Genomic DNA, 11,664 nt, shown 5'->3' on the forward strand with positions numbered 1-11,664 from the left:
GTGTTATAATTAAGCGCATGTTTAACGCAAACATGTATGAATATCTGAGTCAAACATTTAAACAACAAAAAACACTACCTTTTAAGTAAGGGATTTTAAATTCAGAGTGGTCAATCGTTATCAACAATTTATCAATTCACGTTCCAATTAATTATAAAGCATTTGCTTAATTATGAACTTTGTAATTTAGCAGAAAAAAATTCAAAATGTTTGGTCTTTATTACTGCGCTAAAAGATGAAAACATTTCGATAATTATTATAACGAGAAAATATTTACCAATAGACAATGCGATGTATTCTGCTTTAGCTCGGTTGCTACTTTGCCTTTGTAACTAACGTTGCGTTGACGTTGCGTGATTTTATACGATCAGTTAAAACGTCACAGATTAACGTCATGACACGTGTGCGTTTAAATAATTGTTCACATTTATGTTTGGGAGCAATAATTTTCGCCGTCTCTAAAATCTAACTTGGCACAGCAATAAGACTTTTAGCTAGTAGAGTTACAGTGTACATATTGAATAACATAATCAGCGCTCCATTAGATTCTAGAAAAGTGCCTGCCAAAACCCCGAAATTGTTCCTTTCTCCCTTCTTCATATTCAATATGTTAAAGGCTATAAGAAAAATGTTCCTTCCTCGTTTGGGCGATTAGCGCTAAAATGAGAAGGTACTTATTGTTAGCAAGTAGGCGGTCTCCTAATTTGAACTTAATTGCCGTATAATGTTATTAAAAGACACATAGACAAAAGACAAAAATAGAATGTTTCCAATAAAGGCAATATCTCAAATTGTCAGTTAAAAATGTCAGTCATGAACATGATTTGAAAATCACACAATTCATTGAAAGCTTTTAAGGAAATGGACAAATTAAAGTAAAACATGTCATGTTGTAGAATAAAAATATACTATTACGTATGCGTGTTAATTTCGAAATATATGTACATGTGTAACAAGCACTTAATGTCAACCACGTGAATACCGAAACAGGTGTTCTCCACACCGTTTTAGAAGATAAGATAAACCGACAGAACAATCAACACGCCACAGCATTCGTATATTGGTTTTGGACGGTATGTCAGCCATGAATCTCTTATTCGTTCTGACATTGACGTTATCTAGCGCGACATACGTTAGCGGTTATTGTTTCGTGTCAGGTAGGAATAGAGTTTTTTGACATGCTGAAAACAAAATCATATTACAAAAAAATAATAGACGTTGCTGTAAACATTATTTTCATGAACGAATTATCAATTAATTCAGGAAACTATATCACGGCCGTTAATCACGCGCGCCACCTCTTTTTTAAGATGCATTAATAAATGCTGCAATGCTACTTCCGAGGTGGCGCTCGGGTCCGGATGTTTTGAAATGTAACGGATATTTTTACGTGGTGATTAGGTTTAATATGTTTTTCAACACATTTGGCATTATTTAAAAAAAAAATCGGCCAATGTATTGCGATTCAGCGATTATAAATTCATCTAAAAAATGTATAGAAACATACAATCACAACCAATTTGGAAACGTAAGGTCCTTTATAAGTTGTTGCATGGTAGAAATCGTAAAAGCAAATCAATGTCTTTTGCCTGTGTGACGAGCAATTCCCAGCCAATTAAATCGCTCATTACACAAAACGATTGCTTTTAACCCGTACAAGTTAATGCGTGTACAAAAACATCGGCTTTTAGCCGATTTAATAGATAAATTTTCATTTTTCAAAAAGAGATAGAGCCAATGCAAATGGGGTGGCGCTAAGATTATGAGGTGGCGCCAATGCACATTTATAGCTTAAAGTGAAATATTTCATGTTATGGTTTTTATAATGTTTACAGAACTCACATTATTTTGTGTAAGTTGATTACGTTAGCATATTTTAGTCGCATGCGTTTTCAATTAGAAAATGTAGTTTTCTAATAATGTCTTGTTTGATTTAAACGTTCGTCTTTCTAAGATAACAACATTTAACATTTGTTTTTTTACAGAAAAGTACACGGAAAAAGACCGAGCTGTCTTCGTTTTTTTGAGTTGATAGTGAGAAAAACAACATATATGAGCCTAATTAAGATTCGTTGACCTTGGCCATTAAGTAAATTAAGCATTTGGATTAAGGGACACAGATCATCGTTTCAAGAAGAAGTATTATCCTATATTTATTTCGTGAATTACCATACTGTATACAAATATTGATGTCAATGAACTATTTTGATAATGTTGAACATAAAGTTATTGGTTTTATTGAGTAGTACAATTGTTTTGTATATATAGTGCAATTTGTTTTATTCATGTTGGTGACTTCCTAATTGAGTTGATCACTTATATATTAAGAAAACAACATCTTATTTATTATAGATTGTGTTTATCTTCTGTAAAGATTTGGGCCTTAGTGTGTACGTTGAAAAATAAATTAAATATAACAAATAATATTATCAATCAAATGTACCTCATGTGATAATGTCATTGCGACACGACTGTTAATTGATACATCCTGCATTAGCACCACCTCCTATCATTAGCGCCATCTCCTAAGCATTGACTTCATCTCTTTTGGAAAATTGCAAACTTATCTACTACGGCGGAAAGAAGCCAATATTTTTGTGCATGCAGCATCTAATGTATGTTGTACGCATTCGTTTGGTGACGTTAGCGATTTAATTGGGTGAAAATTCTCTCGTCACACAGGAAAAACTCATCGAAATGCTTTTTAAAACTCCACCATGCCACAACTTATAAAGGTTCTCACGTTTTTAAATGTGTTAAGCATGTATGTTTTTGTACATTTTCGGATGAATTAATCTTCGCTGAATAGCACTACATTGTCCGATTAAAAAAATATTTTGTAAAATCATATAAAACCTAATCACCCTGTAAAATTATCCATGCAATTTCAAAACATCCGGACCTGAGCGCGTTATTAACGGCCGTGTATATATAAATCTATAGTTTGAACTGTTCTATCGATGAGTTTAAATTAACCTTTTGACAGCTTCACCTTTTTGAAGTAAAGCATGAGTTTGTGTTTGAACCTTCTTTTGGCAAGTGTTTCCCAGCAAACTTCGTTAAAAAGTAATCTTGTGGAAACAAGTCGGGTACAGCCGGAAACAATGCGGGCAGCTTCAGTTTGAATTTTATCTATCACATTGTTTTTATACATCGTACGATTATCTCATACAACATCTACATATTGAGTTGTACGAATAAACGTAAAACGTTAAACGTTACTTCACATTAATTCGTCATATACTGTTTGTCGTTAAGTGCACGTTTATAAGCCATATAAACGTGTTCAAATATACATATTTTAATACGCGTGGTCACATAACATATGCCCTAACGAGGCATATTCTGAATTTATGTCTTCGTCATAATTTGTTATTTGAATAAGACGCAATTTGCTTTCCACAAAGTCAAACAACACTGTTACTTTCGCTTTATGCGAAAATTGGTCTTATGGCGTATGCGAATAGCGTAGCTCAAGCGCAGCCTGCGCACTTGCGCAGTCTGGTCAGGTGCTATGCTTTCTGCTTTAACCCATTTATGCCTAGCGTCTAGAAAAAAGGCCTTGGCAAACAGCGTAGACCCAGATGAGACGCCGCATGACGCGGCGTCTCATCAGGGTCTGTGCTGTTTGCTGAAAGGAATTTCTGTAAGAAATATTCTAAATATACAAATAAATATACTAGACATCCCTAATTTTAAAAATAAATTTATCCAATTTAGAAGGATGGGAGAGTCCACTAGGCATAAATGGGTTAAAAAAGAACGCAAGGTTTCGTTTTATCTCCTGAGTATCCTCCTCAGTATGCATATCCTGACAATACTGCGCGATTGCGAGGGCTGGACTGGAGTTACGTAGGCAGCATTTTGCAAAAGTCACAGCTTCGCAGGACCCGGGTCTTTAAAGAATTCATTGCGTCCTGTAAATGAAACATCAAACCAAGATATTTTCCGATAGAAAATTAAAGTCACTCTGTGTTATTGATAACAATCTGACAAATGTCGGTAGCCTATTCTGGCTTGCATGAACGATTTTCAGACAGACTGACTGCCTACGTCACACATGTTTGGCTAGATAATTAAACGATTTAACTTCCATCATGGACACTATACTACTGTTGTCTCACAATGCGAGACAAACGGCATCAACCGGTAGTTTTTCATTCATTACTTTTCCTAAAATTCGTGTTATTTGATACATTGAACACAATACTCTATTATCAACATAAGACGTTTAATAATAGTACATTCCGTCTTCCCCGGACGATTTACTGATCTAGCACTGACCCTAACAATTTATTTCAGGCCATCAAACATAAATGAAAATAAAAATTGACTCATCGTTTCATTTCTACGAGTCCGATATATTTCCAGCCAGTGATACCGCTCACGGCGGCAAATGCGCTCTTCAGAACGGAACGCTCATTGATGTTGGGACGGAGGTGACCTACGCAGACAAATGTGAACGCTGCATATGTATCGTTTCTCATCAGAGCGGATCGGTCTTGTCATGTTGTGGGTATGTATAATAGAGTTTGTTGTTTGCAGCTTACGGCCGCTATTTATTTCGATTATCAACGTTTTATAGGAATATGTATTTTGTTTTCCGAAATATCAATTCACTTTTACCAATTGTTATATGAAATGGGGTAATTTTATTAAGCTTAATCGTTATTAACACGATTAGGAAAAACGTAAAAAGTACCAAGAAATATTAATTTAGAGAGTAATTTATAAGAAAATTTGAAAGTCGAGACCCTTTGGTTTACCTAGACTACGACCTCCTACTCCGCATGCGAACGCCCTAACTAGACCAATGAGAGAGGGTATTGTCTGAGTTTTTATTGGGTAGTTTAGCAACGATACTTTTGCCTATTACATAGAAAAATATGCGAGTTGAGATCACTTTGTGTTGCAGATACGGTATCCATGCAGGGGTGTTTGCCCCAATACCAGGATGTAAGATTACAACTGAGGAGGACGGATGCACGATGAGACTCGTGCGAGAGGACGACGAGACCAAAGACTGCTGAAGTTGAATTACTGAATTGTGATATAGCAACACGTTAAATAATAGATTGTTAACATATACACTACGTTAGTTTATCATTGTCACACTGATAGTGAGGATCATTGACAACATAAATATTCAGGGTAATAGTTCACCCGATCACGACGCAGCATTTTTTTCCCTGCGAGATAATTAATTATTTTGGGCGATTTTATCATGTCATATGTTGATATAATGTTTCAATATTTTGATTAAATACTAAAATCATATAATTGTTTGAGCCGTGCTTAGTGAAAAGGGGTTTTAATGCATGTGCATATAGTGTCGTCCCAGATTAGCCTGTGCGGACTAATCAGGGGAGACACTTGCCGCTTTTATGATATATTATGTTTAAAGAAAGTCTCTTCTTAGCAAAAATACAGTTTAGACGGAAAGTGTCGTCCTTGACTAGCCTGTGCGGACTGCACAAGCTAATATGGGACGACACTTTACGCACATGCAGTAAACCCCGTTTTCACAGAGCACGGTCAATGTATTGAATTTTAACTTGCAAAGTGCTATTGAATATGACCAAAATTAGGTGGCTACGGTTATTAAAATTGTCTATGCCTTATTATTGTTAACATGTATGCATATACTTACGAGAAATAAAAGATAAATAAAGCCTATATTATTCCAGAACATGTGCAGTAATATGTGTAAGTTGTTGGGATACCAATCGTTAGAAAATACCAGCATATGTCATGAAACGTATGCATATCGATGATTGTAACTTTGTAGCGTTTGTGGTGATTTTGTGACAAACTTGTATATTCACAGTTTTAACCTTTAACTGAGATATTTTGTTGTATAGAACATAATGTCCGTCCTAGTGAAAATATTCACATATCGCCTAGACCACTATTAGCATCAAGTATATTATAGTGTTTGAAAGAAATGTTTTTATTTATGAAAAGCTCATATGATGAATATATATATGAAGATGAAAGAGGTCAAGGAAGAATGGATTGAGGAACAATACATCACCGATAACGAGATGACGCTGGCAGCAGAAAGAAGACCTACAGCACCCACACTTAGACCAGTCAGCCCTAGGCCAGTGTTATATCAGACACTGACGGGAATCTCCTTACCGAGAGTGCCGCAGTCCTAAACAGGTGAACTGAATACTTCAGTGTACTCTTCAACTACCAGCTTTAACCAGACTCCAGTCTCCTTTAGAACAGTTCCAGACCAGAAGCGGACAACGGAAGTCCGTCCATACTTAAGGCAGAGGTGAAGGAGGCAGTGCGTAGTCTTAAGGCAGGAATATCTCCGGGAGTGGCCTACGTCACTTACGAGCTGATTAAGCACGAATGAGAGGCAACGACATTGGCAATGACTGTACTATGCCAAAAGATCCGAGAAAAAAAGACGTGACTAAATGAGTGGACACAGTCACTGGTAATATCCATTCTTAAAAAGGGCAACCGTATGTGGTGCGAGAATTACCGCACCCTCAGCCTCATCAGTCATCCGTGCAAAGTCATGTTACGCATCATCCTTTCATCCGTAATCGATTGAAAAGTAAGACCGAGGTTATGCTGGCCAAAGAGCACTGGGCGGAGCACAATGGAACAGATCTTCAACTGCAGAATCATGATTGCGAAACACAAGCAACACCCACGTGAGCTCTTTCTCAACTTCATTGATTTAAGAAAGCTTTCGACCGCGTATGGCATGTAATTAGAGGATTCAACATTACTGACAAAGGACTGGTGCAAGTCATTAAAAAACTCTACGGATATGCCATCAAGCGCAGTACTTCTCAACGGACAGCAGGGAGACTTTTTCAGGACATCAGTGGGCGTCCGTCACGGATGGCTTCTCTCTCCCGTCCTGTTCAACATTACCCTTGAGAAGATAATGCAGGAGACTCTCCAAGACCACAACACATCTATCTCCATCGGTGGAAGACCCATCTCCAACTTGTGATTCACTGATGACATTGAACATATAGGTGACATCAGCAATAAACTTCAAGATCTCACCACCAGACTCTATGAATGAGCAGGATTATACGGGATGGAGGTCCGCACAGAGAAGTCAAAGATCATGGTGAACAGCACGACCAACACCAGTGCAGTCAGCATGACCTCCTTTTGTCGTTCGCCTGGGTTGAGAACAACATCGGAAATTTCGGTACCCACTCCGCGTCAGAAAGCGTGTATTACTTAACCGAAATCCCAGATATAAACCACCATTTCAAATACACGTGGAAAAAAAGGTTTTGTAAATATTGTCGTAAATGACATCGTTGAATACTATTATAGAAGTGTTATTTATAACTTAAACCACCATAACACATGGATTATTTCGGAATGCGCGCAAGAGTCTGAGAGCGTGTTTAACTTAGGTAATACCCATTATAGATAGCTTATGCTATGTAATGTATAAAACTATTAGTTTTTGCATTTTCATAATAAACACTTGCCACATAACTCTTTCACCAGTGCAATAAGGGATAAAAAAACGTCAATCAAAATAAATTAAAAGTAAAATATCGCGCATTATATTAGCATCGACGTCACTTTGGTGTTAGCTTTTCTAGGTTTTCTAAACGTCACTTTGGTGTTAGCTTTTCTAAACGCGAGGAGACGTGATTAAGTGGGCTAAGAGGTCGTCTTCCTGGCGAGATTTCAATTCTAATTCACGAAAATGAATTGAATGGCAACCTTGCAGCACAACATTAATGTTGCTTAATCATTGGCGCGCATTTACATTACATGTGTGTAATTACATATTTATTTATGTTTTGCCTACGCATTTATAGTTTTGGAGTTAAGATAAATATGAACAGAGGAATACAGTTATATATTGTTAGTTCATCGGCGTAGATCTGTCTAACCCAGCTTTTCACTTTAAATGAACATTATCAACAGCCTATGACATGGTAAGGACATTTCCCGGCAGTAGATCCGAATGATTAACTACGAATATTTCATTAGCTGATTTGACATAAATACCACCAAACAGTGGCCTCATCACTAAGTTTAGGGAATTAACTATCGGTAAGCGCCTCTGACCGGCATTGTGATAAACCACTTCCAAAAAAATTATAGAATCATGATAAGAGGGAAATTGTTTAATTCTCTTATCACACATGTGTGACGTACACGGTCTGACGGTCAGACTGTATGGAAATCGTTTCTGAAAGCCAAAATAGGCTACATACAGTTTGCTTCAAATACACAGTTTGTCTTCGATTTTCTATCGAAAAGTATCGTGGTTAAATGTTCTTTTCACAAAACGCCATGAGATTGTTAAAGACCGCGTCTTGTGAAAATTGGCCTTATGCCATATGCGGCCAGCGTAGCTCGAGCCAAGCCTGCGCATCCGCGGTATAGATGACAGCGATGCTCCTAGAGCTCCTTACATGATATAGATCCAGACACGTTGCATGCAACAAACATCAACAACGTGTATCATAATGTGGTAAACCATATTTTTTCTGCAGTACTAGATTTTTCAGGAGCCCGTTTTACTAAATATCGTACGACACATCAAACTTACGTCACGATACAAGTTTTGAAGATAATCTGTTTTAAGCAGCCAAAGCAATTAGTTTATTTCTGTAATGTTATTCTATTAATGTCTTGGTATCTGTTACAATAACATGCAGTCGTAAATTAGGTTTTTCGTCAGATAGTTGATATTAAAGGGCCACGTAGTCCAAGTCCGTTAGGTTTAATGCTAGTGTTACTATTTGCTCGAGACCGATTATTCTCGATATAAAATCATTAGAACTCACACAATTTCATAATAAAACAAAATCGACTTTGTTCAATCAATGAATTTATTGTCGCAACAAAAATGTGAACATTTGATTTCTCAAGTAAAATATCAAAGATTAATGCTAAAAAATCAACGCATGCTTATACAGCAGGTAAAGAAGCTCTGGAACCTCTTAAGTAAACTGGGCTGCTTGCTTGACATGTCCGTCCGTCGTTCGTCGGTTAGTTGCCCGCAATTTTTCCCAATAACTGTATCGGGCGCAGTAAAGTCTTCTTGATGAGTTGCTGCATTTTGGTTTGTATCAAAATCATTGATGAAGCTGTCCATTGACATGTCGACACAGTCCAAACTGTGACCTCTCTTAACATGCTGCCGGCACGCCGCGTGCTTGGCATTGCTTGATCCACATACCATATCGGGCAAAGAAATAGAGCTGAAGCTTCTATCCGCCGTAGGAAACCTTTGCGGAGACAGACATCTGTAATTGAGAAGGGTCAGCCCTATGAAGCCCCTCTGATATGTATACGCATGTTCTACATCCACAGAGGCGTCTGATGATGATGATGAAGCACTATGTGACGCGCTGCACCAAATGTCGCCGCTTAATTTAGACGCCAGGTACATGTAATCAATGGCGGTGGTGAAATCATTCCATATAGCGGCGGCCTTGCTAATGCTGCATAACTGAAAGAAATTCTTTCCTTTGAGCGGACTGGAGATTGTTACAATCATGCTGACATTTTTGTACGTGACACCGAGCAGACCTACCGGAGTGAGAGACACCGGATTGTAGTCGATATCCGGTCCGCGGGTTGTGATACCGGCGACGACTACGAACCTTTCACCAATGCCGATACTGAACAGACCATTAGCTTTCATGGTGCCGCCTTGAAGGGCAATAAATATGCCCTCGGCCTGAAACTTTTCATTGATGTTATAGTTGCTGCGAAGTATGTTCTGTAGTGTGTGTGCATCCATGGTTTACCTGAAATACACACCTTTATTACGAATTGACAAACATTTATCTATCTTTGTATACTGCCAACCGCTCTTTCGAGCAGAGGGACATTATCGAGTCCGTTTCCTGGGAAGAACCAGTACTAGGTGTCTATGGAGGAGTTAACGAGAACGCACCCCGCGTGGGGTTCGAACCCACGAACTCCCGATCGCTAGGCGGACACCTCATCCACTACACCACCGCACTTCTACATTTACATTAATCTTATATTTAACACAAACCTTTACTTATATCGGAATTGACCATCTATATAAACAGAAATAAACTGCTTTTTAATAACGGATTTCAAAATCAGGGCGGTCAATAGTAATCAATAATTGACCCATGAACATTAATGTCAATAGCCGCGCAATCGTAAAAAAGTATGTCTTTTAATGCTGAAACAAATGTTCCATAAATATGTGTTCTTATTATTTTAGTTTGATTATATTAACACACTTTCGGATAACGCAATGTATTTCAATGAATTTTAACGTAATAATAAGCATTATATCAGTTTATTAATTTGTATAAGGACAAAATATTTCAACACAGAAATTTCTTTACACTTACAGATACATTTATCCTCACTATTTTTTTTCAAAACTTGGTTTTATAAATGGACTACATTTTCATAATGTTACTCAATAAAACAAGTGTATATTGAAACTAAGAAGCAAATAAAAACAATAATATTTACCAGTTGACAATTTGGTGTCTACTGCTTTAGCTGGATTTCTACTTTGACGTTGTAACCAACGTTTACGTAGCGTCATTTAACGTCGCGTCATATGACGTGTTCGGTTGAACATAACATATTAACTATGCGAATAATCAATATAAATGAATAGTGAAACTTCAGAAAAATAATTATGAGCGACATTTTTTTATTAACGAAAGTCTTTTGCTACAATGGCAATATATGGCAATCCATACAGGACATAAACATTAAAGTTATTAAATCTTATATCACCACTTTTGAACGTTATCTCCTAATCAAGTATAGACCGTTTCAGAATCGATAAATTGACCGCCGCCATATTGTCAGTCACGTGACTGTCTGCCATTACACTAATGCTAACTTCTGCGAGTCTGCGATTCTAAAAGCCAAAGACGTAGAGAATACCCGCTTCGCCGATGTCGAATAAATAAATTACTTAATGAATTATTTTCAGGCGATTATCACATTTTTGTTGTTAAAATGATTGTTTGAAGTTGAGATTGATTGTTACAAATAAAATGTTTAAAATGCTTTCGTGTATTTGTTTGTGTGTGTGTAATAAAGTGGTAATCATCGGCGAAAATTTGCCGGTTCAGTCGCTCATATTATGTCTTTGATTAGACTTTTTACTTTTAACTTGTTACAATTAATTCACGCATGTATTGCTGTGTTGATTTTAATAGCCGCAACATCAAGCAGATTATATTTTAATTAATACTTATTAAAGATTCCCGCGAAATTAATTACCGCTAATTGTTTGTAATTGGTCTTAATTGGTAAAACTCTATATTCTAAAATCATAACATATTTTTTTGATACGCCTTCCATGATTTTTCTTGTTCTAATTTAAATCAGAGATAACACGAAATGTTGTTCGGATTTAAATTAAATTTTGTGAGCTGGAAGTATGCCACATAAAAAAACGAACTTTTTATCATGAGAGAGTGATATTGATCTTGACGATCTTTTCGGTGATTATACGGAATATGAAGAGAATGTGAATATATCTAGTTGAATACATTTTCATCTTGGAATCATATAACAGCTATACAGCAAAAAATACAAAAAAAAATGTATTTTATAGGTTTTGCAGTAACGCAAAACATATGGATAACGACACATGTTTAGTCAATTAATAAAAAAAAATCTCCGAAAAAAAACACC

At 36.7% G+C, this 11,664-nt stretch overlaps 2 protein-coding genes and 1 long non-coding RNA gene across 6 annotated transcripts in view; 1 reads left to right on the forward strand and 2 right to left on the reverse strand.

Annotated features, from left to right (window-relative positions):
- The window catches only part of LOC127875373 (uncharacterized), a 1,334-nt gene extending 980 nt beyond the window's left edge, over positions 1–354 (reverse strand). The window contains exon 1 of the long non-coding RNA XR_008047380.1: positions 278–354. This is a non-coding gene — a long non-coding RNA (uncharacterized LOC127875373). The remainder of the gene's footprint in view (positions 1–277) is intronic.
- LOC127875372 (uncharacterized) overlaps positions 1–5,088 on the forward strand; it is a 24,424-nt gene extending 19,336 nt beyond the window's left edge. Inside the window, exons 1-3 of one of the 2 annotated variants that reach the window (XM_052420413.1) lie at positions 991–1,157; positions 4,372–4,516; positions 4,916–5,088. In XM_052420413.1, the coding sequence (XP_052276373.1) occupies positions 1,076–1,157; positions 4,372–4,516; positions 4,916–5,030 (342 nt within the window). In that variant the 5' untranslated portion in view covers positions 991–1,075 and the 3' untranslated portion in view covers positions 5,031–5,088. Of the gene's footprint in view, positions 1–990; positions 1,158–4,371; positions 4,517–4,915 lie in introns of those variants that run through there. The other variant, XM_052420414.1, reaches the window with a different exon arrangement.
- Positions 1–10,546, reverse strand: part of LOC127875368 (uncharacterized) — a 22,918-nt gene extending 12,372 nt beyond the window's left edge. The window contains exons 1-2 of one of the 3 annotated variants that reach the window (XM_052420406.1): positions 10,480–10,546; positions 8,826–9,767 (exon numbers count right to left, since the gene is read on the reverse strand). In XM_052420406.1, the coding sequence (XP_052276366.1) occupies positions 8,912–9,760 (849 nt within the window). In that variant the 5' untranslated portion in view covers positions 9,761–9,767; positions 10,480–10,546 and the 3' untranslated portion in view covers positions 8,826–8,911. Of the gene's footprint in view, positions 1–8,825; positions 9,781–10,479 lie in introns of those variants that run through there. The other 2 variants (XM_052420408.1, XM_052420407.1) reach the window with 2 other exon arrangements.
- Between the last annotated feature and the right edge of the window lie 1,118 nt (positions 10,547–11,664).

This window comes from Dreissena polymorpha, chromosome 3 (assembly GCF_020536995.1).
Source record: "Dreissena polymorpha isolate Duluth1 chromosome 3, UMN_Dpol_1.0, whole genome shotgun sequence".
Taxonomy (NCBI): Eukaryota; Metazoa; Mollusca; class Bivalvia; order Myida; family Dreissenidae; genus Dreissena; species Dreissena polymorpha.